Consider the following 25,107-nt stretch of genomic DNA (forward strand, 5'->3'; position numbering starts at 1 on the left):
CTTTCTTTCTTCCTTCCTTCCTTCCTTCCTTTCTTTCTTTCTTTCTTTCTTTCTTTCTTTCTTTCTTTCTTTCTTTCTTTCTTTTTAATTGTTTATTAAAACTCATTAAATCAAAGTTATTGATCATATGTTTATATCAGAGGATGATATAAACCCTCATTAGAGAAACTTTTCCTTACAGAGGATGGGAATCAACACAGAGACCCACAAGTGATAGTTGTTGAGGGCTGCAGAGAGCTTAGCCTTACACCTCGCTCTAATGATCAGGGATCTTTGCCAATAAGGAACAGGAAAAAAAATGTAAAAGGTGATAGATAATGTCTAAGAAACAATATTTTCCAGATACAACCTGACAGTGGGACAGAAGAATTCACACTGATTGGAGAAAAATGTCCAAGACTTGTACAAGCACTAACTAGAAAAAAATCCCAGCAAGAAGAGTGGACAGTGGGTATAAAATCCAACCACTAGCTGTCAAGCTATTAACATTTGGTGGCTTCTAAGAGAAGAGAGTCGGATATTCTGTTTTAAGGATGTTACTTACCCCTTGTGCTATGAATATGTACCAGAGCAGACTCAAATCTCATGACTAGCTGAGCAACACATATGGAACTTGCAGGGGAAAGAAGAAAACAGTCAAATAGAAGTAGCAATCTCAAAGTTGGGTGGAACAAGATTCAAAGGTTGAGAAGGTGGTACATAAATGAGTTGAGGGGAACGTATGTCCAAGAAACAATGTATGAAAATCTCAAAGAATTAATAAAAATAATTTTTAGAGTAAAGCTAAATTAACAAAATTACTACAAAACTTTGGATTATTGTCTCACAGACAACTTTGAGTCTCCATTAATTTAATCGTAATTTAGTTTTTAACTTCCTTTTCACTCTGTTATCTATACATCAACTGGGATTCTCAAGATGTTCCTAATCCTCTTTCTCCAGGAAATTCACATCTTGACATTTTTCAATTTTCTTCATCATTCACTATGTATTTATCTTACAAGGAAGGTAGAAAATGAAAAATGAATTTGTGTTCTAACATATTCCATTAATTTTATTTACTTTTTCTTATATATCTTCATTTTTCTGTATAAATTAACAGTTCATAAATCAAACAATAGGCTTTATTAATACCCTTATTTGAAAAGTAGCAGATAAAATACTTCCAAAATAGTGAAAGAAAGAGGAATTATAAAATGGATATGCACACACTTACATGATTTATACTATACAAGTGTAGGCAATCCAACTTCTTACTTTTGTGTAGCTATCACTTCAATCAGGATGACTATGTTACATACCAGGTAGTACATCAGGCAAAAAGTGTTCTGGGTCTAGGACTTCCCTGCTCCTTTCTAAGAGAAAACATACTTTCCTAAGACAAAACCATCACTGTTATTTGAGAGAAGAATTTTCATGTTTCTGTCTTTAAGACATATACCCACAGTGTTTTTAGAGGTGGTAAATATAGTTATAAATTCTCTGGTTAAATTCCAAGATGTGTTAAGTGCATTACCTGGGAGAATACATCTCAAGGTATCCTCTTACTTTTTTATGAGGCCTGAGGTATATCCCAAAAGAACATTGGGCAAATGTGCAACTTTAAGTGATTTAATTCCTCTCAGACCTGCACTTCATACTAGTAAACTTCAAACTCAGTTGACACAAATTTCAAAGAGATACTAAAGCCTTCTGAGTGTCAAATTACATGACCTAAGAAATTTTGATGCAGGGAAATATGAGCAATTTCTGTGAGTTTGGTTTGAACCAAAATAAAAATAGTTGTTCAAACGGTAGGAGTAAAGTTTGTATTGCACTACTCCAAATCTAATGAGTTTTCTGGGTTAACAACCAGGTCTGTGTTTTATTCCTAGAAGAGAAACAGGAGCTAGATCTCTGTGAGCAAGTTCTGAACTAGGGTTTGTAGGGGAGAAACTGAACCCTAAGACTGGAGAAGCCTCAGCCATGTTACAGAGTTTAGCTTAAAACATGGGATAATTTGCATTTCCCTGATGATTAAGGATGTTGAACATTTTTTCAGGTGCTTCTCAGCCATTCTGTATTCCTCAGTTGAGACTTCCTTGTTTAGCTCTGTACCCCATTTTTTAATAGGATTATTTGATTTTCTGGAGTCCATCTTCTTGAGTTCCTTATATATTGGATATTATTCCCCTATCTGATTTAGGATTGTTAAAGATCCTTTCCCAATCTGTTAGTGGCCTTTTTGTCTTATTGACAGTGTCTTTTGCCTTACAGAAGCTTTGTAATTTTATGAGGTCCTATTTGTTGATTCTCGATCTTACAGCACAAGCCATTGCTGTTCTGTTAAGGAGTTTTTTTGCCTGTGCCCATATCTTCAAGGCTTTTCCCCACTTTCTCCTCTCTAAGTTTCAGAGTCTCTGGTTTTATGTGGAGGTCTTTGATCCACTTAGACTTGAGCTCTGTACAAGGAGATAAGAATGGATTAATATGCTTTCTTCTACATGCTAACCACAAATATTCCACCTCACACCAGTCAGAATGGCTAAAATCAAAAATTCACGTGAGAGCAGGCTAGATGTGGAGAAAGAGGAACACTCCTCCATTGTTGGTGTGATTGCAAGCTGGTAAAACCACTGTGGAAATCAGTCTGGCAGTTCCTCAGAAAATTGGACATAGTACTACAGGAAGATCTAGCAATACCTCTCCTGGGCATATACTCAAAAGATTTTCCAACTTGTAATAAGGATACATGCACCACTATCTTCATAGCAGCCTTATTTATAATAGCCAGAAGCTGGAAAGAACCCAGATGTCCCTCAGCAGAGGAATGGATACAGAAAATATGGTACATTTACACAATGGAGTAATACTCAGACATTACAAACAATGAATTTATGAAATTCTTAGACAAATGGATGGATCTGGAAGATATCATCATGAGGGAGGTAACCCAGTCACAAAAGAACACACATGATATGCTCTCACTGATAAGTGGATATTAGCCCAGAAACTTAAACTACCCAAGATACAATTTGTAAAACACATGAAACTCAAAAAGAAGGAAGTCTAAAATGTTGATTCTTCGTTCCTTCCTAGAATGGGGAACAAAATACCCATAGAAGGAGTTTCAGAGACAAAGGTTGGAGCTTAGACAGCAGGACCATCCAGAGACTGCCCCACCTGGAGATCCATCCCATATACAATCACCAAACCCAGACACTATTGCATATGCCAGCATGATTTTGCTGACAGGTCCCTGATATAGCTCTCTTGTGAGACTATGCCAGTGCCTCCCAAATATAGAAGTGGATGCTCACTGTCATCTATTGGATGGAACACAGGTCCCCTAAAGAAGGAGCTAGAGAAAGTAATGAAGGAGCTAAAGGGGTCAGCCACTGTATAGGAAGATCAACAATATGAACTAACCAGTACCCCACAGAACTGTGTCTCTAGTTGCATATGTAGCAGAGGATGGCCTAGTCAGCCACCAATGGGAGGAGAGACCCTTGGTTTTGTGAAGTTCATATGCCCCAGTACAGTGAAATGCCAGGTCCAGGAAGCAGGAGTAGGTGGGTTGGGGAGCAGGGCAGGGGGTGGGTATAGGGGACTTTCGGGATAACATTTGAAATGTAAATGAAGAAAATATCTAATAAAAATGATAAAAAATCAAACATAGAATCACTAAGGCAACATCCTTCTTCACACAGTCTATCTTCATCCCTTCTTCCTTCATCCCTTCATTCTTCATCCCAGTCCTTCAGAAGAAATGTATTAAACGCTGTTATTATTTTTGTTTTTTGAATTGTTAAACATTCAACATTCAAGTTGATATAAATGTTTATTTAAAACTTTATCTAAGAACTAACAACTAAACTCTTAGATTGAAATTTTTAAGTTTATATATAACATTCTATAATAAATGAATTAATTATAAAAAATGGTATAATTAGGGAATCTGTTCAATATTAAAAGTGATAATACCACACAGGGGAGCTGTAGTCTGAAGACTTAGGATATCTACCTGGTCAAAGTCCTCTGGAGCCTTGGATTAATGGCCTACCATGGCTCTGGAGAAAATCTTAGCACAGAACTTGAAGGTCAGCCTGGGTTTGGGGACATGTGTTCCACTGTGCCTGGAATTCAAATCTGCTGGGTAAATGTCAAGTGTTTAATGTGGTCTGGCATGTATATACATATGGAGATACCTATTCTGCAGCATGGGTTCTGGGGCTTGACCATATGGTTTTCCCCATGTTAATCACTGAGTTAGTGAACCAAGCAAGATCTAGTATATACTTCTCTACTTCTACATAATTGCTGCCCTGTTTTGCTGCCTTGTGTGAGTAGGGATGAGGGAAGATGAAAATCCCTTCCCCCTCCTTCTCTGAACTTTAATGTCTTTTTCTGTTGCATTCAGAATATTTCGTATCTCCTTTAATATTCTTACCATTTTGTGCATAGGTCGATCCTCAACTGATGTATTTTGGGGACTGTGACATCTAGTATCAGAAAACAAACAGAAGAGAAATGAAAAGACTGTAAGAGCTAAAAGATGAGGACTCCTGGTAATAAATGTCTTCTAGATATGATGCAGATGTTGTCCCATTAAATCTCAAATATTGGTGATTGAAAGAGTTGAATAATTATATTTACTACTACATGTACATAAGAGTGAAGTGGGAGGGGAATAAAATATGGAGTGTAAATAAATAAATAAATAAATAAATAAATAAATAAAAGATAAGAAGAACAGGAACCTTAAATGTTGCATAATACTAATTGTAGAAGAGGCCATGAGCTTCACATTGAGACAGGGAGAGTAAATGAGGGATTAGAGGGGGGAAAGGGACAATGTGAAATAATGAAAATAAAATATTCATGTATTGAATTCTCAAAATATTTATTTCTTCAAGATAATCATGCCTTAAACACAATCTGATATTTCTTGTATTGTACAATATGCCCAGAAAATGTGTTTGTAGTTGGTATTGCATCAATAACTCAGTTGGAAAGAAAATGCCTTCTGTACAATAAACATGTCTTCAATTTGCCAAGATTCCTGTAAAGTTTTCCAATATTTTGAATCACAATATTTATTTGTGCATATAAATTATATTCTTTAATTTTAAACTATATTCATTTGAATGTTATGGTTGAACTTGTTTATGGTTATTTTTTCACATGACCCATAACTAGCATAAGCAGTTTTCTATCATTCTCTAATATTAAGAATGTTAATGTTTTAAATGCAGACAGTATATATTTTATTTATTGATTTATATTTTATGTACTTTATTAATGTTACTTAAAACATTTTGGGATTTATTTATATATGTATATGTGTACACTGTTGCTGTCTACAGACACACCAGAAGAGGACCTCAGATTCCACTACAGATTGTTGTGAGCCACCATGTGGTTGCTCGGAATTGAAATCAGGACCTCTGGAAGAGCAGTCAGTGGTCTTAACCTCTGAGCCATCTCTCCAGCCCTTACTTAAAATTTTTTGACACACAAATATTATTTTGTCCTTTTAGCTAGTATTTTATTTTAAATGTCTGTTTAAATTCTTATATTACATTAGAAAACTCTGAATACTATTGGCTAATTGTATTTATATTTTCAAATGTCTATCAATTCATAGCTTTCACAAAATATATTGTTTCAAAACTACTCACTAATTGATAATTTTACACATTTAAAAATCCTACAAAATACACAAGTGATATAGCAGGAATTGTTTTAGTAGAACATTCTTGTAAAGTATTATATCACAACAATGTTGAATGTCCAACATGTTACAGTTTTTAATGGGAATACTGACCTCTTTTATTGCAGGTTGAATATACTAGAACTCATTCAGAACAGAAGGAGCAGAATTTGTTCTGAGAGAAACAATCATTCTGTCTATAGGTTTGCTTTTTCTCCCAACAATGTTCATATTGGCAGAACAATGCATGGGGATGAGGAAAACCTTATTAATTATCAATTATCTCATGTAGTGTTGAGTTTGATCATGTTATCTAACAGTGAAGGTCACATGAAAGTAAATACGTATACCAATCACTCATTAATACTACAATTGCCAAAACTGTATTTACTCCAAACTCATATGGTGAATCTTTAACATTCATTCTTGAAAAATATTCATTTGAAGATAGAAGCGACAAAGAGATATTTATTTTAAGCTCAACAAAATCTGACAGTGTATACTGTCATATTATAGCCATATTTTTATAGCCATATTAAATATTTAATTAATTATTATAGCCATATTTTATTATATTTTATTATAGCCATATTTTAATTCACAAAATCATGGGAATCTTTGGAGAGAAAAGGCCATGTGAATACACAATTAGAATGTCACCCTTTGTAAGCCAAGAAGACTAATGCAATAGAAAACATACATATTGTTGTCTTCATTTTGAGCTCTCAAAATGATAAGAAAAAAAAAGGGGGGGAACTTATCTTTTTCATTTAGGTCAAAAATTTATTCCACAGTAGTTTTCAAGTTTGCCCCTAGAAAACTAACATGTGTGAGAATAACTGTTGTTTGGCTGAAGTAATTGTCTCCTCAGTGGCTTACTGCCTCTGTCAGGTAAGGTAGGCCTAGTCCTGGAAGCTACTAGCCATCATACAATCTAGGCCTTCATTGTTTACAAACTCTGAGATTTATTTCTGAATATGCTTACCTTTCCTAGTTCTTTCTGAACTCTGGCTGGCTGGTTCAATTGAGCTGTTCTAGCTCAAACTCCTCTGTCAGCTAGCTGATTCAAATCTGACTTCCTTCAGCTTCTCACTGAATCGCTTTGGTTGGCCTCAGATGAACACTAACAACTTGTTCTAATCCTCTATCTCCTTATTCTCCGGCTTCAGTTGCCTCTGCTGACCTGCAACTCAGCTGCATTAACTCAACTGAATGAATGGACTTTAACTCAACTACACTGTCCCTCACTGCACTCTCCTGAGTAACCTCTCTTAGCTGAAAATGGGCATATCTATTCTGTCAGCTCATTTTATGATTTTTATGTTTATTTATCTCTCAATTAGACTTCATGCTTGAGACTAAAGGTGTGTATAAAGGACATGTCTACATTCCAGTCAGAGTAGCCATGTTGCTGGATTAAAAACCCTCTGCACACATGCACGATGACTTTGGTTTGTTTCAACATGAAGCTTCAATGACTTCCTGAACCTTCAATGTTCCTGACATGTGATATTTAGTTATTTCATTCTTAATTATAAAATTTATGCTTTTAAAAAAGAACATATTATTTATGTTATTGAATAAAATAACATTATGCAATCAGTCAGGCCTGTACATTTGGAGCCCCGTGTCTCTACTAAGAAAACCAACTAAACACTGATTTTAGAGAAACAGGGACAACAAGGATGATCACTATACATAACCCAAGAAACCTTGTAAGTTAATTTTTTAAAGTTTTCTAGAATGTATAGTTGATGAGAGAAAAAAGCCTCAAGGAAATAATAAGTGAAGAAAAGAACAAGACAGTTATAGAATGACTTGATATTCATATATATACATTTTCATGCCTTTCATGGAATTTGTTTCTTGTATGAAGGTATTTGATGATACAACAATTTTTTAATTGCACGTTTCATCTCCAGGTTTCTCAGTGTGTAGATCAGAGGGTTGAACATGGGAGCTATGATGGTGTAGAAAAGAGCAAACACTTTGTCTTCTGGAAATGTTATATTTGGTCTGATGTAAATGAAGAGAACAGGCACAAAAAACAGGACCACAATGGTTATATGTGAACTACATGTTGAAAGAGCTTTGGAACGACTCTCTGCAGGGTAAACACTAATGGTGTATGCTATCAGAAAATAAGATACCATTAAAACTACAAATGTCACCAAAGCAATTAGGCCAGAATCAAAAATAACGAAGAGGCCAATTCTATGTGTATCAGTGCAAGCCAATTTCAATAAAGGATATACATCACAGAAGTAGTGATCTATCTCATTGTGATGACAAAAGGACAAAAAAGCAATGAGAAAGGACTGACTGGCTGAGTGCACAAATCCCCCAGTGCAACAAGCTGCAAGGATTTCATTGCATCTCTGTCTGCTCATAATGAGAGTGTAGTGCAGGGGCCTGCAGATGGCAACATAGCGGTCATAGGCCATTGCTGTGAGTATGAAGATCTCGATGGCACCAAGGAAATGAAGAACAAAGAGTTGTATCATGCAGTTATTATAGGAAATAATCTTTTTTTCTGCCAGTAAGTCAGTCAGGAGTTTGGGAGTCACTGTGGATGTGTAGCAAAGATCACAAAGTGATAAGTAATGGAGAAAGAAATACATGGGTTGGTCAAAGAGCTGAGTGCATGTGATAGAAACCATTATGAGAACATTGCCCATCCAAATAGCAATGTAGCAAAATAGAAATAATATAAAGCAGAGGATTTCAATGTTTTGATTGTCAGAAAGTCCCAAGAGAATAAACACAGTAACATTTCCCATATTTCAGTAAAATAGAAGAACATGAAAGATCCCTGAAAGACAGATAGATTAGTGAGGGACATTAATATGGAGATTGTTAATAATTAACACTGACATCAGCTTGTGTTTGAGAGATAACCCTATTGATCTTATGTTAGTTTTCACATAAATAAAATTAAATTGAGTAATCAAATAAAAAAAGACTGGGTTAGAATTATGGCTAGTTACTGAACATTGTGAATATGCAATTAAGTTCTTGTAAATGATGAGTTTGAGATCTAAACAGACTCCAAGACCGTTAAAAATAGAAGTATAATTCAAAGCACAATTAAAGTGTAGTCTTAAACAGTAGGTCAAACTTTGACTCATGGGATATATATAGTTTAATTTAAGCATATAGATAATAAAATGAAATTGAACACAATTTATATACATAGGTGTGTATGCAAACTGGAAAATAAGCAGTCTAAGTAACAAGTCCATAAAACTCATTTGAGTAATTGTCCAGAGGGCTGTAGGCATCATTCAGTGTTAAGAATGACTAAGGACCTTAGAGAGGAATTAAGTTTGGCTCTTGACACCCATGTGAGGTTGCCTACAAGAAACTCCTGCTCTATAAATCTTATTCCAACATAAAGACACACAGGCATGAACTCAATAAAAATTACACATCAAAAACTATTAATAATTTTCCAAATTTTCTCTTTTATTATCTGTGATTTTTGCATTATAATTTTAATATTTTGTAATTAAAGCATATTTATTTTTTAGGTACTTCATTAAAACTATATACTTAATTATTCATGCAACATGGTAGTTATTAAATCTAAGAATAGTGGAATAAAAATTCACTTGTATAATTTTGTTTTTTAAATTTTTAATTCAAATATACATATATCATTTCCACCCTTCAGTTTTACCCTCCAACCATGCCAAGATCCACCCCTTGCTAAAATCCTTATACAATAATATGTCTTCCTTCACAAGACCTGTGAAGGTATAGTAGACATGTTAACACAGAAATGAGAAATTCACCTGTACCACAAAAACAAGAATTATAGCCCACTAAGTAGTGCTAAGAGCAAAAGAAATATCCTCCTCATGAGTGATATCTTTATTTGTTTACCCAAAACCAAGTTATCAGTCCTGAAATCATATACATGCAATGATACAGGTTTTACCTATATATTCATAACACATATATTAAATAATATTTACATAAAATATAAATATATTTTCTATTATAAATATATATTAAATGAAGGGCTCCACTTTTAATTTCTGTTTTATTCAATTTATGCTGCTTGTGAAAATGTATAAGGAATCTTGGTATTGTTTATTTTATAGAACAAGTTATGTAAAATTGTTTTTATTGGAACATATCTGACCTTCAAGTTATATATTCAAATTATGTTACTGAATGGATATTTCTATAATACTTAATCTCTTTTATTAATTAAGTTTATCTGCCACATATGATGTGACTATCTACCTAGAAATAATTGCACAGTAGGAGTGATTAACATATAGATCAATAAATGTCCAGTGACTTCATATTCAGAGATTTGTATGGACTGAATTGTAATTTAAACTTTGGTGGTACAGAATAAATTTTCCAAGAATTCAGTGAATGTGGCTTCTTTGAAAAAATTGACATTTTATTATCAAACATAACTTAGGTAAGAAGGGAAGAGATTCCCTAGTTAAATATTTTATCTCTAAACCAAAGTATTTTCATTAAAGATCACAGAGAGAATCAATCATATATTTTTAATTTTATCCATCAAGAATAAGATGACAGCCCAAATGGATTTGATTCATGAAAATCAAGAAATGGGACTAGAGGTTGGGAGTACTTCTAATTCCCTACCTTTCCCAGTCCTGCTGGAAGAAGAACAGAATAATAAATCAATTCTGACAGACTAAATTTGAATTCAAATAACAGTAAAGCTATGGTCATTACTAAAATATATTGTATATTCTAATAATTTTTAAATTATCATTACTTAGCTACTCATTTGTTAAATTCCCTTCTAATTTCTTTGTTATGAATTACATTATCCATGTTAACTTCCACATTAAAAATGAAAACCAGTGTTAAAGAATTTATTTCTACAATATAATTTCAAGATTTATAATTACATTATAACCAAACAATTAATATCTATTGTTAACACAGTTTTTACTGAGATATAAGGAATTATTTGCTACTTTTGAAGTCGTGTTCCCTCAAAGTAATTTTTGTCCATAGGAATCTAACAGCAGCATTATTTTGGAGAGGTGTACAGAGATAAAAATTTCCAAAAAACAAAATTATACTTTAGTTCACATTTAACATGAGTTACAGAGAAATTGAGTTGTTAAACAATACTTGATAAAAACTAAATGGTCATTCTTTCTTATTGATAAAAAAATTAAAAATATATTTTACTAAATATGGCCTAAAATTATAATTCCAGTTTCAAAGTAGATTTAAATCTCTGGCTATCCTTTTCCACATAGGTACAGCTGAGACTTTATTCTGCTTCTTTACCAACTTTTCTTTATTTGCTAATTCATTTTTTCTTTATATTAACTTCCATTGAGTGTCTAGAATTGAAACGATGATTGACTTCTGTACTTAACTCAGCAATGAATTTTAGTGTGATCACACATAAAGTGTGATCTCAGTTCATTTCCTTCAACACTCAAATATAGATCAAATAATTCCTCCCCTGTGTCTTAAGTTTAAATATAAAGATGGAGGAGAAAAATTTTTTAAAAAATTACCAAGTATGTCAACATGTTCAATTTACTTTGATATACATCTGAGAATCCTTGTAGATTGAGAAATGTAAAAATTAATTGAGTCTTCATGACCAAGTAAAGGAACCGAAAGCAGTATCATGCAATGTGTCAGAACTTTGAAATTAGAATTTTCTAGGTCTGGAGCCAAAGGTATTACAAAAACTGAAGACATTCAATGCCATAAAATGAACTTAAACATGAACTTTCTCACCTCTTTCAACATTATCTTATTTTTGCCACCAGAATTATAACTTTTAGTGTATCAAGGCAGTCTCAAATTACTAGTATGTGCAAAATTGAGCTTTTATATGTACCTAACTAAAAGGAAGAAATATCCAGACAGTAAAATTGCAAACTAGATGTGTTCCTCAGTCAATTACATTCCATATATTTATGAATAAAAAAACTAAGGGTCATTTTCCTGTGTAAAAAGCCATGGATTCTTCAGCCTCAAGCCTCACAGTCATTAGAGCAGCTACAGTGGACATTCTGCATGAGCAGAATTGGAAACAAAAATTGTGACATATTTTCTAATGAAGTTTTCTACTCTCTTGATTTACTTTTAGTTTAATGTGTATAATAGTGACATATTTTAAATAAATGTCTAACAATATTTTCGCTAAGAATGTATGCTTGTTCTCCCAATCATTGCCAAATTAAGTTTCAGACAAACTCTAAACATATGAAAGTGAAATAATCAGGGCTTATTTTAGTCTTAGCATGATTAAATTATGTGACCTTGGTAAGCTATTTTCCTAGAAGTATCAGCAGGTATATTCTTACCGTGATATTCAATCCTCCCATTCTCCTTGTTCCTAAGTTCCCTAAAGTAATTAATACTTTAAATGTAATAGCACTAAGAAATCTTAATAAACCCATTTTACTAAAGAATATACTAAGTAATGAATATAATGATTATCTATGACTTTATATCTAAATATAAAGGAGTGATATTTAAAGCAATGCAAATAAAACTTCTAGAGCAATGCAATACAATAAAATTATTACTCCATAAAACAGAGGTACAATAGCCCCAAACATTTCATTTTAAATCTTTATAAATATTAATATCCATCTGCATTTGATTTTCATGAACTTAATCCTTTTTAAAAAGATGTGACTTACATGCTCCCAAGAAACCCTAAGAAAATTTCTTATATTACATTTTGAATCCCAGCTACTACCCAATGCTCTGTGTGATTTTTGTCCAGTAATAGATTTCCTCTGATGATAGTAGTACTGGTAAATACACTAATAAGTAACATTTTAATCATTAGCTAATTTGAAATAATTAACTCTCATGTGTTAGATAAGTTCATGGAGTAACTTCATCCTGTGAAGGTGATCAAATTAATTATGTCCAGTCTTCTCATTTTTATCGAGCTCCTTCCATACTGGCCAAACATTAATTTTTAAATATTTCTTGAATGTGTAAAATAAATCATTTCAAATATTTAATTTAGTTTAATTTTAATTATTCAATAATCTACATAAACATCAACACAGTTTAACTCAAGAAAAAGGGCAACTAAATAAATAGTCAGGTGCTTCAATTTGACTTGCTCTTTTTGCGGGAAGGGGTTGACTATAGTTAACTCTTTTTTCATGTGAGTTTGATTTTTGTCTGTATGTTTTTCTCTTTGACTCCATCTGAGGAGTAGGGAGTGAGAAAGTACTTCTTACCAGAATGTATTTCATGTTTCAATTTGTGTTTCTTGGTAGGTTGTAAATAACTTTTTGCATAATCAATACTCCATTGATCTACTGAACAATCTAGTGATATTTCCACTCATGTGATTTTTTTTTTGACATAAATAGGCATCATTTACCTCCTGTTCCCTCCTGCGTCTCTGACATGTCACATTTTATCTCTATGGACAATTTGAATTGATCTCAAAATAAGTTTCATCTCCAAAGCAGTTACCTCTATTCAATATTTACTTACATTGCATTCTAAATAGTAGAGGCAAAAAGCATAGAGTATGCACAGAGACGGTGATGGGAAGGGAAAATTTATGCTAGCATCTCGTTTCCCCCTCTATGAGTTCATTATTTCACTTCCTTTACACTTTTTTCCTGGATTTCTACACTGATATTTTAATTCTTTTCTACACACTTTGCAACACTTTAAAATTTTTCCTGTATTTCTCTCTCTCTCTCTCTCTCTCTCTCTCTCTCATCTAGTAGATGCTTATAGGAAAATATCTTGCCTCTTTTTTAAGACAACTAACACCTGTCACTCATGGAACAGTCACAAAAGTAAGGGTCATGTTCTTATAGAAAGAAAGAATTTTGAAATAAGTGGAAAGAGTTATAGATCCAAATTAGTCAAATCATAACATCTATTTCTATGACTAAAATTACTTTATGTAAGAAACAGAAAATTACTGTGTATTTTAGAAATTAATATAGAATCTAAAGTAACTATTTGTCCTTAATTCTGTATGTTGACTTTCCCTTTCAGAAGAGCTTGGTTTAACTGCCAAATTATAAACTCACCAGAAGAATTTTCTGTAGGACCAAGTAAGCAAAAAAGCTGAAGCTAGCACCAGATGAGGGTTATAAATAATCACCCAGCCACACATGACGTTGCTTGATGTAGACATCCCAGCCACTTAGCAGCCTCTGGATGTCAATGGCTGGATTCCCTCACAAAGTCACACAAGATTTTTGGTGAAAACAAATTTGAATTTAGAACTTTTATAAGACATACCGTCTCTTTTTTTCTACAGTTTTCTAAGAGAAGATAATACTTTTAACTTTTACATCACTGGGATTATTTTTTCTGTTGATAGTAGAATTTCAGAAGAAAAATGTAAATTGTTTCCTTTGTTATTTTGAAGGGTGTTAGAAACTATAATTAATGAATCTTTGAAACTATGTTTTCTTTTCTCATTTAATGTACCATCTTCTAATGTATTCCTTCACTCATTATTAAATACAGTTAATGGAATACTTTATTAAAATATTAATTTAATTGAAATGGAACTTTTTCATTTTCCACCCTCCTTTTCATCATTTCAGCTATTCTAAGACAGTCGCCCTTAAATTCCTCCCTTTTCTCCCTCACTCTCAAGTTGGTAGCCTCTTTTCTTTATCATTGTCATACATGTAACACACACACACACACACACACACACACACACACACACAAACACACACATGCACACTATGTCCATACACATACTTTTGTTTATTTATTCCTTATACAATCTCTCATACCATATATCAATAATCCTTATGATTTAGGCTAAAATTAGGATAATCAAAAGACTAGAATATAAAGAATACCAATATTCCTGATCATGGTGGAACATATTTGTTGCATAATATGTTGGAGACTGAAGTAGAAGGGTTGGGAGCTCAAGTCTAACCTAGGCTATAACTACCTATGTTAACACAGTGGGAAGAAGAAACATCAATATCAAGGCATGGTAATTTAAACATGGCCATTTACAGTAATTGATATAATATCAAGTATATTCCTTCCATGAACACACACTAACACCTGTTATAGTAAGGGGCATTAAATGGGAAAAAAGAGTGAGAGTTATAGAACGAAGTGACCCGATGTAAACCAAACCCACTTTATTTTGTTTAAAGTCACAAAATAGGAATAGTAAAATCCAAGATCTTCTTGAAAATTGTTAAAATTGTATTAAAAAGCAAAAATTTTCTCAATTACTTGGTTGAGAAACCACAGCTTGATTTTTCTTACTATGAAATAAATCATGAAGACAAAGTAGTAAAGAACCAGTAAGTCTCCAGGAAACATACATAGGAGGAGAGTGTGCTTTTAATTTATTACTTTAAATTTCAGAAATATATAGGGTAACATTGGAAGATTTTAATAAATCAGCAGCAGAATATTGAAAAACTGATTAAAGACCTGAAATCTAAAAAGGGCATATTTCCAGGAGATTAAGTAGAGACATGCTGTACTATAGAAAAAAGGAATGATTATTTTATATATCCAATTATTAATCAGGATTATTTTATGAGAAATATTATATTTTCAAAAAATGGGAAAAGAAATAAAAGAATAATAAATGAATAAATTAATGAATAAAAATTAAGTAAACAGGTTTGTTAGTTTGTTTAAAGTTTAAATAATTATGAATTAGGAAAAATGATAGATTCTGAGGAAGGATTTTAGGTTTTGTATATGCTTTTAATTTATCTAGCTAACAAATTTACTTAAACTGGTTTGCAGGTGTATCTACTAATATATAAATGTACTGTAAATTAATTAAATAGAATGTAGTTATATAATGCAAAAATGACAACTACCGTCTTAATTCCTATTCTAGTTTTGATTATTACACACATATAAAAGCTGGAGTGGAATATCCAGTATATTATTTGTATTGAAACCTGCATTGTTCTTATGACTAAACAAAATGGAAGTACAAGTTAGGTGAGGGAGACACTGAGATGTAGGCAGAGAAAATTTGCAAGTTTATGATCCTAGAGCAGGGCCCAATGTCTATGCATCATTTTGTTAGGCAGCTCTCAATAACATGAGGCATATTTCCAACATGTTCAAGAGCCTGACTTTAAAATAAAAGGTCCATGGACTCTTCCATGAGAAACACAAACGGGATAAGCAGTTTCCTTTGTGAGAGTATGATTCGAAATGAATGGTGAAATAAATGTATATAGGTCGGGGACAGCTGACCCTAGGCAATGATCACTTGAGTAATATTGATAGGTCTTAAGAGTTATCAAATAGGTATATACATTACATCCGTTTGTTATCACCACTAATACAAATTAATCATTCTTCATAGAATCTGCCTGATTCTATGAAGAAGTGGTCACATTTAGATCCTAGGTTTAGGAATACTTTGAAAATAGATATAAAATGGATAACAACCATGAAATGTATATATCTCTTTATGTTGTTAGGCAAGTAAGTGATTCCCTCTAAAATAAAGAAAACAGGTTTTAGTGTGAAAGAGTGAGCCTAGACAAGCACATAAATATATGAAAGTAGAAAGTAAAATATACAGAATATTAGCTATAATGGAACAAGGAAATTGGGACAAATGATGTCAATAGAATACATGCAACAAACCCAGATACTAATGCACATGCCAGCAAGATTCTGCTGAAGGGACCCTGATATAGCGGCCTCTTGTGAGGCTATGCCAGTGCCTGGCAAACACAGAAGTGGATGCTCACAGTCAGCTCTTGGATGGAACACAGGGCCCACAATGGAGGAGCTAGAGAAAGTACCCAAGGAGCTGTAGGGGGCTGCAACCCTGTAGGTGCAACAACAATATGAACTAACCAGTACCCCCTGAGCTTGTATCTCTAGCTGCATATATAGCAGAAGATGGCCTAATCGGCCATCACTCGGAAGACAGGCCCCTTGGTCTTGTAAACTTTATATGACCCAGCACAGGGGAAGGCCAGGGCCAAGTAGTGGGAGTGAGTGGGTAGGGGAGCAGGGGGCGGGGGGTATAGGGAACTTTCGGGATAGCATTTGAAAAGTAAATAAAGAAAATAATAAATAAATAAATAAATAAATAAATAAATAAATAAATACAGTTTAAAAGAAGGGAACCAGCTACTACTATTATTATGCTAAGAAAAAATAATAATAAAATGACTCTCAATGACATAATTGCTGTATCGGTAAATCAGTGCATCACACAGACCTCATTACAGAAGCTTGCTCTTATAGTAGATGACAATTAAAATAGACCTACAATTGAACAATGTGCAGAGAATGAGCGACTTTGGAACACTCAGCATTAAATAGAATGTATTTATTAAACTGCTCCCCTTAAGGCTCAGCATCTATGCTGAAGAAGAAACAGAAAAGTTGTAAGAGCCAGCGGTGGTAAATGATGCTATGAAAAAGCACCATTCAGAAAGAATAGAACTGATATACAGAGAGTATGAGACCAAGCCAACCCCAATACATGTTCAATTTGGACTAAATCCCATAATGGCAAAGTGGAAGAAGCCACAAAATTTACACTAACAATGACACTATTTCTCATTGATACCTGATGGGAAAGGGAAAATCTGAATTTTTTTCCCAGAGGAGTGTCACTATTTTAACTCCAGGATAGGCCCCATTCCTATGAGAAGTTAGCAACACAACATGCATTCCATGGGATTTTGTATACCTTTTATTTTGTTTTGGTATTTTGACTTGTCTGTTTGTTCATTTCGTTTTTTATTATTTTGTTGCTTTTTGAGAAATCGAGAGAAAGATGAGGGAGAACATGAAGTTAGATGGGTAGAGAGGCAGGGAAGTTCTAGGAAGAGTTAGAGACGAGAAAGAAAATGCTTCAAACATATTTTATAAAAATTATTTAAAAACAAAACAAAACAAATCAGAACAAGGGGAGGCGGCTCCCAGGAGGGATAGCGGGAGGGGAGAGAACTGTGTGCATCAAAAGACCGCAATGCATACATAACATTGCTTCATGCGTTAATTAATAGATTGAACATTATAAAAACAGAAAAAAGAAATTCCTGATGCCATAATATTTGATCAGAATAGAACAGAATCTTTTCTCACATAAATGTATGCAGACAATCTGGCATATGCTACAATTTCCCAGACATGTTATCTTGTTATCATCGATGTTACTCCTCAACTAAATAAATTTTACTGAGAGGAAGAAAAAATATATTTTCCTAATCAGTTTTTCTACAAGCTGAGGAAATTTAAAGAGACAAGCTCAGAAATTCATCCTAAACCTGTTACCATTCATAAATCCATTGTATGTGCTTAACACTGTAACCATCCATAAAGTCATCATTTGTGCCAGTAATTGGGACCACTCATAAAGCTACTGACATTTATTAGTGGGCAAGCTGGCAGCTCTCAGGTGAATTCAGGATGAACATTTGGTGTCAGAATCACTCAAATTCTCTCTCTTTTTCCACTTTCCATACAATGATTTGTTTCAGTGACTCATTATATGAAGGCTATTTACAAACCTGGTTACAACACAAAGTTCATTACTATAACTCTTCTTCTGAAGACAGTTTCAATCTATTCTTAAATTGTGCTTGAAAAAATGTTTATCATCATGAAATAAATCAAGTCAAGGAGCTAATATCATTAAATTGATATGGAAAATGATTGTATAATATAAATATCATTTCTTTAACCCAGAATAATTTCAATGTTCATTTTCTTACTAGGTTGCAAAGTAAGATATTTGTTAGTAATTATTCTTCATAGTCTCAGTTTTGCTAATTATGAATGAGCAAAATTTGGAAAAGTTGAAACACTAATTGTTCCTCTTGATGATAAAGCCAGTTGAATAGTTGCACAGTGTTTTAACATTCTATTAGCAAAGCAAATTAATTGTGTTTTTCTCCTAAAAATGATGTCTGACACCAAACCTTCTTTATGGCAGTCTTATCTCTTTATTTCTTAGAGTATATATGAGGGGGTTGAACATAGGAGCAATGATAGTGTAAAACAATGCAAATATTTTGTCTTCAGGGAAAGTGGTAGGAGGTCTAAGGTAGGCAAAGATGGTAGGTCCAAAGAATAAAATAACCACAGAGATATGGGACCCACAGGTTGAAAGAGCTTTGCGTCTCCCCTCTGCTGAGTAATTCCTTAATGTGAACAGTATAACTACATATGAACCAAACAAGAAAACAAAGATGACAAAGGCAATCATTCCTGAATTGGCAACCATGAGGACACCAGTGATGTAGGTGTCAGTGCAAGCAACTTTCAGCAAAGGGAAAATGTCACAGTAGTAGTGGTCTAATTCATTGGGGCCACAGAAGGGCAAACAGACTAGCATCATAATCTGGGGAAAGGAGTGTGCAACCCCACCAACCCAGGAAGCCCAGATAAAGATATGGCACCTGTTTCTGCTCATGATGACCATGTAGTGGAGAGGCTTGCAAACGGCCACACAGCGGTCAAAGGCCATGACTGTCAGGATTAAGATTTCAATCATTCCAAAGAAGTGCATGACAAAGACCTGTAGCATGCAGTTTGTATAAGAGATAATTTTTTTTCCGGCAAGCAGATCCCCAATCAATTTGGGTGTCACACAGGAGGTATAGCAAATGTCCATAGATGCTAAATGACTGAGGAAATAGTACATAGGTTTGTTGAACAAAGAACTGCATCTAATTGAGAAAAGAATCAGCAAATTCCAAGACAAGATAGTAAAGTAGCAGAATAAGAAGAACATGAAGCAAAATACTTCAATGTTCTGCTTGGAAGATAGCCCGATGAGAAGAAATTCGGATATGTTCCTCTGGCATTCCATTTGCTATAGTCTGTACAAAGATAATGAAGTATCTATGGAAAAAAGGTTTAGATAAATTATTTTCAATGTAATCACAACTATGTAAGCATTATAAACAAGTATTGGAAACTATTGTAAAATATCCCAGTTGATAATTTATATTTCAGTATAAATTGCCTTGGTATTTGGAAATTAGATTTTGTGTTTCAAATAGTTACTTATTGATTATCCCTAATAATCTATTTTAATAGTAATATCAAGAAAATCCTTTATCTGTTAAAATGTAAATTATCATTAAAAATTTCCAATAAAAAGAAAATGTGTTACTTTTTTCCCATTTTTTATTAGATATTTTCTTTATTTACATTTCAAATGCTATCCCAAAAGTTCTCTATACCCTCCCCATTCCCCTGCTCCCCTACCCACCCACTCCCACTTCTTGGCTCTGTCATTCCCCTGTGCTGGGTCATATAAAGTTTGCAAGACCAAGGGGTCTCTGTGTTCAAAATTTTGAAACAGGAAAATAATTTAATATAATATAGAAAATACATCTTATTTATGCTTTCAGTTGCACATTTTATTCAAAACAGTTATGTATCTTAGTAGGGTTTTCTGTCTCTCTGACATAAAATAGAGTAGCAAACTCAGTATTCTCTAAAGGAAAGTATTTGTGAGTTTTAAAATTTTTAAAATGAGAATTATATGACTGATGAGAAATAGTCCATCAAATAATATGGTTGAAAGTTTATGAGAATCACTTATTGAAGTTAATAAAATATACTATGTGGGTTATGTTCTGGAGATAATTAAGAAAATAAAAATATAGTAAATTTTTTTATTATGGAGATTTTGAAAAGACAGAAAAATTGTTTGCATTTCTCATCTACACATTAGTATAAAAGATTATCTTTAGGCAAATATAGATTCATTAACAGTGTATAAACACTTCAGGAAAAACTCCTGTAATTCACAGATAATTTGAAGTCTACAAGTGTATGTATAGCTAACAAATTTGAAGATAGTATATAATCTAAATAAATGCTTTGTAGATAAAATATTAGTTTCTATTTGTTTCAGAACTTATCTATACATCCACATATGTTATTCTCTATTCTGAAAATACACTATCAAGTTCTATTATCAAGCAATTAGACCAGGAGAAAGGCAAGAACCAAATACTTCCCCTCTGTCTCTGTTAGCAAAAGTTAAATGATAGCCAGAAGGAAGTTCTACATGAACCTGACTCATAATTTAGGTACCATAACTCTATGCAAATCTTACCCTTCATTGCAATCCATGTTTATGGTATTAAGCCTTACTTTCCATATTTTAAAATTTTAGTAAAAGTGACCTCTGCGACTACTTGAGACTTTAAATAGAGAGATAGAACGTTAGAAATAATCATGTATTATATTGACTTAAAATTTTAATTTTAGATGTTTTTTATTATATTAACAATAGAATTCTTAAATGTCTCATGTTTTGAGAATATCTTCCTAATTCTTTGTCTCCCATTTAATCAGTGAAATATAAGAACTTAACCTAGCAAAGTATACAATAGCACCTTCACAAAACATAGTAAATATTTCATTTCTTTAAATAAATTAGGTCAGATTTATATGTGAAATTTATGCTTTATTTCTGGAGAAAATTTGTTTCAAAAAGAGAGTCAAATACAAAAATCTAGCAATTAAAGAAACTTACAAATATAAACAGGCTCAAAAGTTCATTGATTCAAATTTTGATAACGCTTGAATTAGCAACTTAAAAATAACAAGTTAATATTGAATACTTACAAGAGAGTAGTATGAACATTATCTGCACATGACTTACGATTTTCTGATTAGCGTCTAATACTCCTCATCTCACAAGTACCCTTCTCCGTAGCTCATCTTGCTGAGTTTTCTTAACATGAACACCTGAAATAAAACAGAAGACTATAAATCAGGCCTGACAAACTTAACAGCTCAAAACATTTTCAAGATTACATTTCTCTTTTCCATGTGGAAAATTCTACTACTCTTTAAGAAAAATAAGATTTGAAGATCTATGGATTTACACTGCTGTATTTCTTCAGTAGGTAAGTTGTCTTTCATCTTGAAAGCTAATCATTCTTCATACTCAGTCTACCAAAGTTTGATGAGAACATCTCAAAAGTCCAATTTATAGATATATTTAAAGCTAAATATTCACAGATACATAGCAAATTTTAAAATGACAATAAGAACCAAGTACAAACAAAAGAAATCATAACATGTTTACATTTGAATGTAGGACTATCTCTTCCCTTAAAGGCTTTCTGTAAGTGATGGTTACAGCACAGAATTATCAGCTGTCAGCAATTGTACTCTTCACTCTCAAGCCTCTTTTGAATATTGAAGCCACAATTCACTTCTCTCTTTTGTAGTAGATACTCTCTAAGCACAATGTCTCCAGAGGGCAATATTATTGTTGAGATCCAGAGATCCTCAAGGATTTCAGAGAAATTTCCTTTTCTGAAGAACATGAAGAACACTTGAGTATCTTAAAAGGAATATTGGGGTTTTTTTTTGGGGGGGGTGAGGGTCTTGATTCTGGATATGAGACATAAATGGAATTGTGTGTGTGTATATGTGTGTGTGTGTGAGAGAGAGAGGGAGACAGAGAGAGAGACAGAGACACAAGGAGACAGAGACAGAGAGACAAAGAAAATCTTCAGAGTATCATCAAAGAACATCATGAAAGGTAACAAAGACAGTCTCTTATGAGTTCTGTGATTTGTATCTGAATATTTTTGGTCACCTGTCACAGAACAGTAATGAACTTTTCCACATTCCTTTGCTGAATATTTAGTGTTGGGATTTGCCAAGGAACATAGAAATAAATGTTAAAATGTCATTCACATTAAAAATATGTACCATATTTTTTATATCCATCCCTCTGTTGAAGGAAATTTTCAACATCCTTTTCAGCTTCTTGCTATTATAAATAAGGCTGCTATGACCATAGTAAGCATGTGTCCATGCTGTATGTTGGAGCATCTTACAGACCATATGAAACCCAAGAAAAAGAAAGACCAAAATGTGGATGCTTCAGTCCTACTTAGAAGGGGGAACAAAATAATCTCCCAAGATAGAAGGAGGGAAAGACCTGGGAGAAAGAGGGATACAGGGAGGGAAAAGAGCGATAGAATCAGGTATGGGAGGAGACAGGAGAGAATTACAAAGGGTCAGAAAATTAAACTGAGCTGTGTAGCAGTGGAGGTGTGTTGCAGTGGGGTGATGAGGAACTGGGCGTAGCCACTAGAAAGTTCCAGAAGCAAGGGATGCAAGAGCTTCTAAGGAGCCAACTGGGCTCTATCAGATAGCTTTAATTTCACAGCTACATAGACAGCCAGTTTAAGATTAGTAGACAACAAAACAAAATCAATGCTCATGACTTTAAGAGTTATGAGTCTTTATAAATTCTGTCACTGAAAAAGCAGTTATATAGACAAAAACATTTGAAAAGAAGAGAGAAAGTATCTAGTTGCCCTGATTATGCCAAGATCAGGTGAAGCTGGAGTTACAAGGAATAATGAATATCTAGATATTTTGTAATTCACAAATACATTGAAGATTTTTTTCAGTATATATTTTTGTCATTGTGGTTTCCAACAAACAAGGTTTTTTGGGTCCTGAATATATCCTATGGCTATTTCCAGTGAGCATGTAATCTCTTCTCTTTGTCATCTTGAGTCTGGGAGCCCAGTCTGTGAACAACACATCTAGCTTCAAAAGTCAAGCTTTATCTGGATTTATACCTGTTTCTTTACCTGATTCTCCCAAGTGCAGTATACATATACAGCTTCACTAGGCAATTTAACTGAAATCAGAAACTTTTCTGAATATAAATAATTTTAATAATCTATTAAATGTGAGATTTATCAAAGTATTGGCTTGAATATTTGTTTTGTAAATCTGAGACTGTGTCCTTATTATTTTGCTTCATTTTCTGCTTTGTTCCTATGTAAAAACTGACCTCATGTAAATTGTGTATTAGTAGTCTTTAAATATTTTTATTTGGTCTAATGACATTTTAGTTTGTTTTGTACTATTATGGATTTTAAGAATATATATGTATATATATATATATATATATACATATATATTATAGAATTTGAGTATATAAATTTTGTAGTGCAACAAAAATATTACCCAATAGTTGAAGCATAGGAGAAATAATAAAAGTAATCAAGGAAAGAAAAATGATATTGACATATACATTTGTATACTTTTAAAATATTTTTATCTTATATAATTTCTGTGGTCATTCACAACATTTTACATAATATAAATAAGCTCTTACTATTTTCCTCATCCAAGTAAGATATATGAATAGCCATAAGTATAGGAGTCTACCAGGCATTATAGAACCTGCTAGGCACAGTGTTTGTATGCACTGGTAAGGATACAATCACCTTTTAAGTAATGTATGTGTAAGGCAAATTCTTTCAAAATTGGAATAATTACTATTCACCAGGTGAATCCATCATCAGGATGCCTAAACACTCAGAGGATTATCTGAGAGCACTTGTGCAGCATGTGTGAGATTTCCCATTTGTTTTTAAGAACTTAAAGAAGTTTGGAACAACTTCTTCATAGTAATACTTAGTAAACAATAATATAATAAGACTCTGTAGTAAGGAATAAAATCAAGGAAAAACTATGAAACTGCTAAACTGAAGATAAAATAAATTGAACAAATTCTATTTCTTTAAATATAAATTAAATTTAATTCATAGTGGAAATACACTAATCTTACAAAACTTAGCTACCTTGGATTTTAAAATATTTCATTTTATCATATATAAATTAAAGTACCTGGAGTAAAATAAAAATAATATCTTTTACACTTCCTCTCTTGCTTTTGTACAATTAATTATTTTTATTCCATTTCCAAACTCTTAATATCTGCAATATTTACTTCTTAATCTATTAAATTCATTTCATCGACATAACTTATATTAGTATACAATATACTTAATTATTCATAGTTAATACACTTTATTGCCCATGTGTATTATTTGTGTATAGGTGTATATGGGTGTGGTCCTGGGAACTGGATTAATGGCTTTAATCATACAAGTAAATTATTCCACTTTAGTTATATCTCTGACCATATCTATAGCTCCAGATTCAAACAGTAGGTCTACAACTCAATTCTGTTATATATACTCAAATCTGAAGTAAGGTTCAGAGTTTGCCTCCCATTCAAAAAGTTTATTTCTTGTATTCCTTCCATGGTATAAATTTCAATGACTTGACAGCATTATTGGACAGAAGAGTCAGTAAATAATATGGCAAAAGTCCCCTACAATAAGAAGGAAGGGGCAGGAGAAACAATATGTCTGTGACAACATTTCCTGGGAATAATTGCCTCTGTAGTTGCTATGATACTGTACAAGTTCTGTTAAGTTACTCATTTAGCAAATGCTTCAGGACTGAGTGCAAAGGGGCATGGCCTTTGTCCGTCTGGGGACTGGGCATTTGTGCACATCACCTATCACCATATACCTATAAATATTTTGTGGAAATAAAGAAGTTTATTTCTTATATTGCTTGGGAGAGAGAGAGAGAGAGAGAGAGAGAGAGAGAGAGAGAGA

The 25,107-nt window shown here is 33.0% G+C and overlaps 2 protein-coding genes across 2 annotated transcripts; both read right to left on the reverse strand.

Annotated features, from left to right (window-relative positions):
- Window positions 1-7,477: 7,477 nt before the first annotated feature.
- LOC110319195 (olfactory receptor 4P4-like) lies at window positions 7,478-8,499 on the reverse strand. Its single transcript, XM_021194653.1, has one exon. It carries the CDS (start codon window positions 8,470-8,472, stop codon window positions 7,543-7,545), a length of 930 nt encoding a protein of 309 aa, XP_021050312.1. The 5' UTR covers window positions 8,473-8,499; the 3' UTR covers window positions 7,478-7,542.
- Window positions 8,500-18,617: 10,118 nt separating this feature from the next.
- Window positions 18,618-19,505, reverse strand: LOC110319224 (olfactory receptor 4P4-like). Its single transcript, XM_021194682.1, has one exon. It carries the CDS (start codon window positions 19,503-19,505, stop codon window positions 18,618-18,620), a length of 888 nt encoding a protein of 295 aa, XP_021050341.1.
- Between the last annotated feature and the right edge of the window lie 5,602 nt (window positions 19,506-25,107).

This window comes from Mus pahari, chromosome 3, assembly GCF_900095145.1.
Source record: "Mus pahari chromosome 3, PAHARI_EIJ_v1.1, whole genome shotgun sequence".
In the NCBI taxonomy this organism is placed as follows: domain Eukaryota; kingdom Metazoa; phylum Chordata; class Mammalia; order Rodentia; family Muridae; genus Mus; species Mus pahari.

Bases quoted from the DNA above. Each gene is read 5' to 3' on its own strand.
- LOC110319195 (XM_021194653.1), bottom strand. From the start codon at position 8,472: ATGGGAAATGTTACTGTGTTTATTCTCTTGGGACTTTCTGACAATCAA.
- LOC110319224 (XM_021194682.1), bottom strand. From the start codon at position 19,505: ATGGAATGCCAGAGGAACATATCCGAATTTCTTCTCATCGGGCTATCT.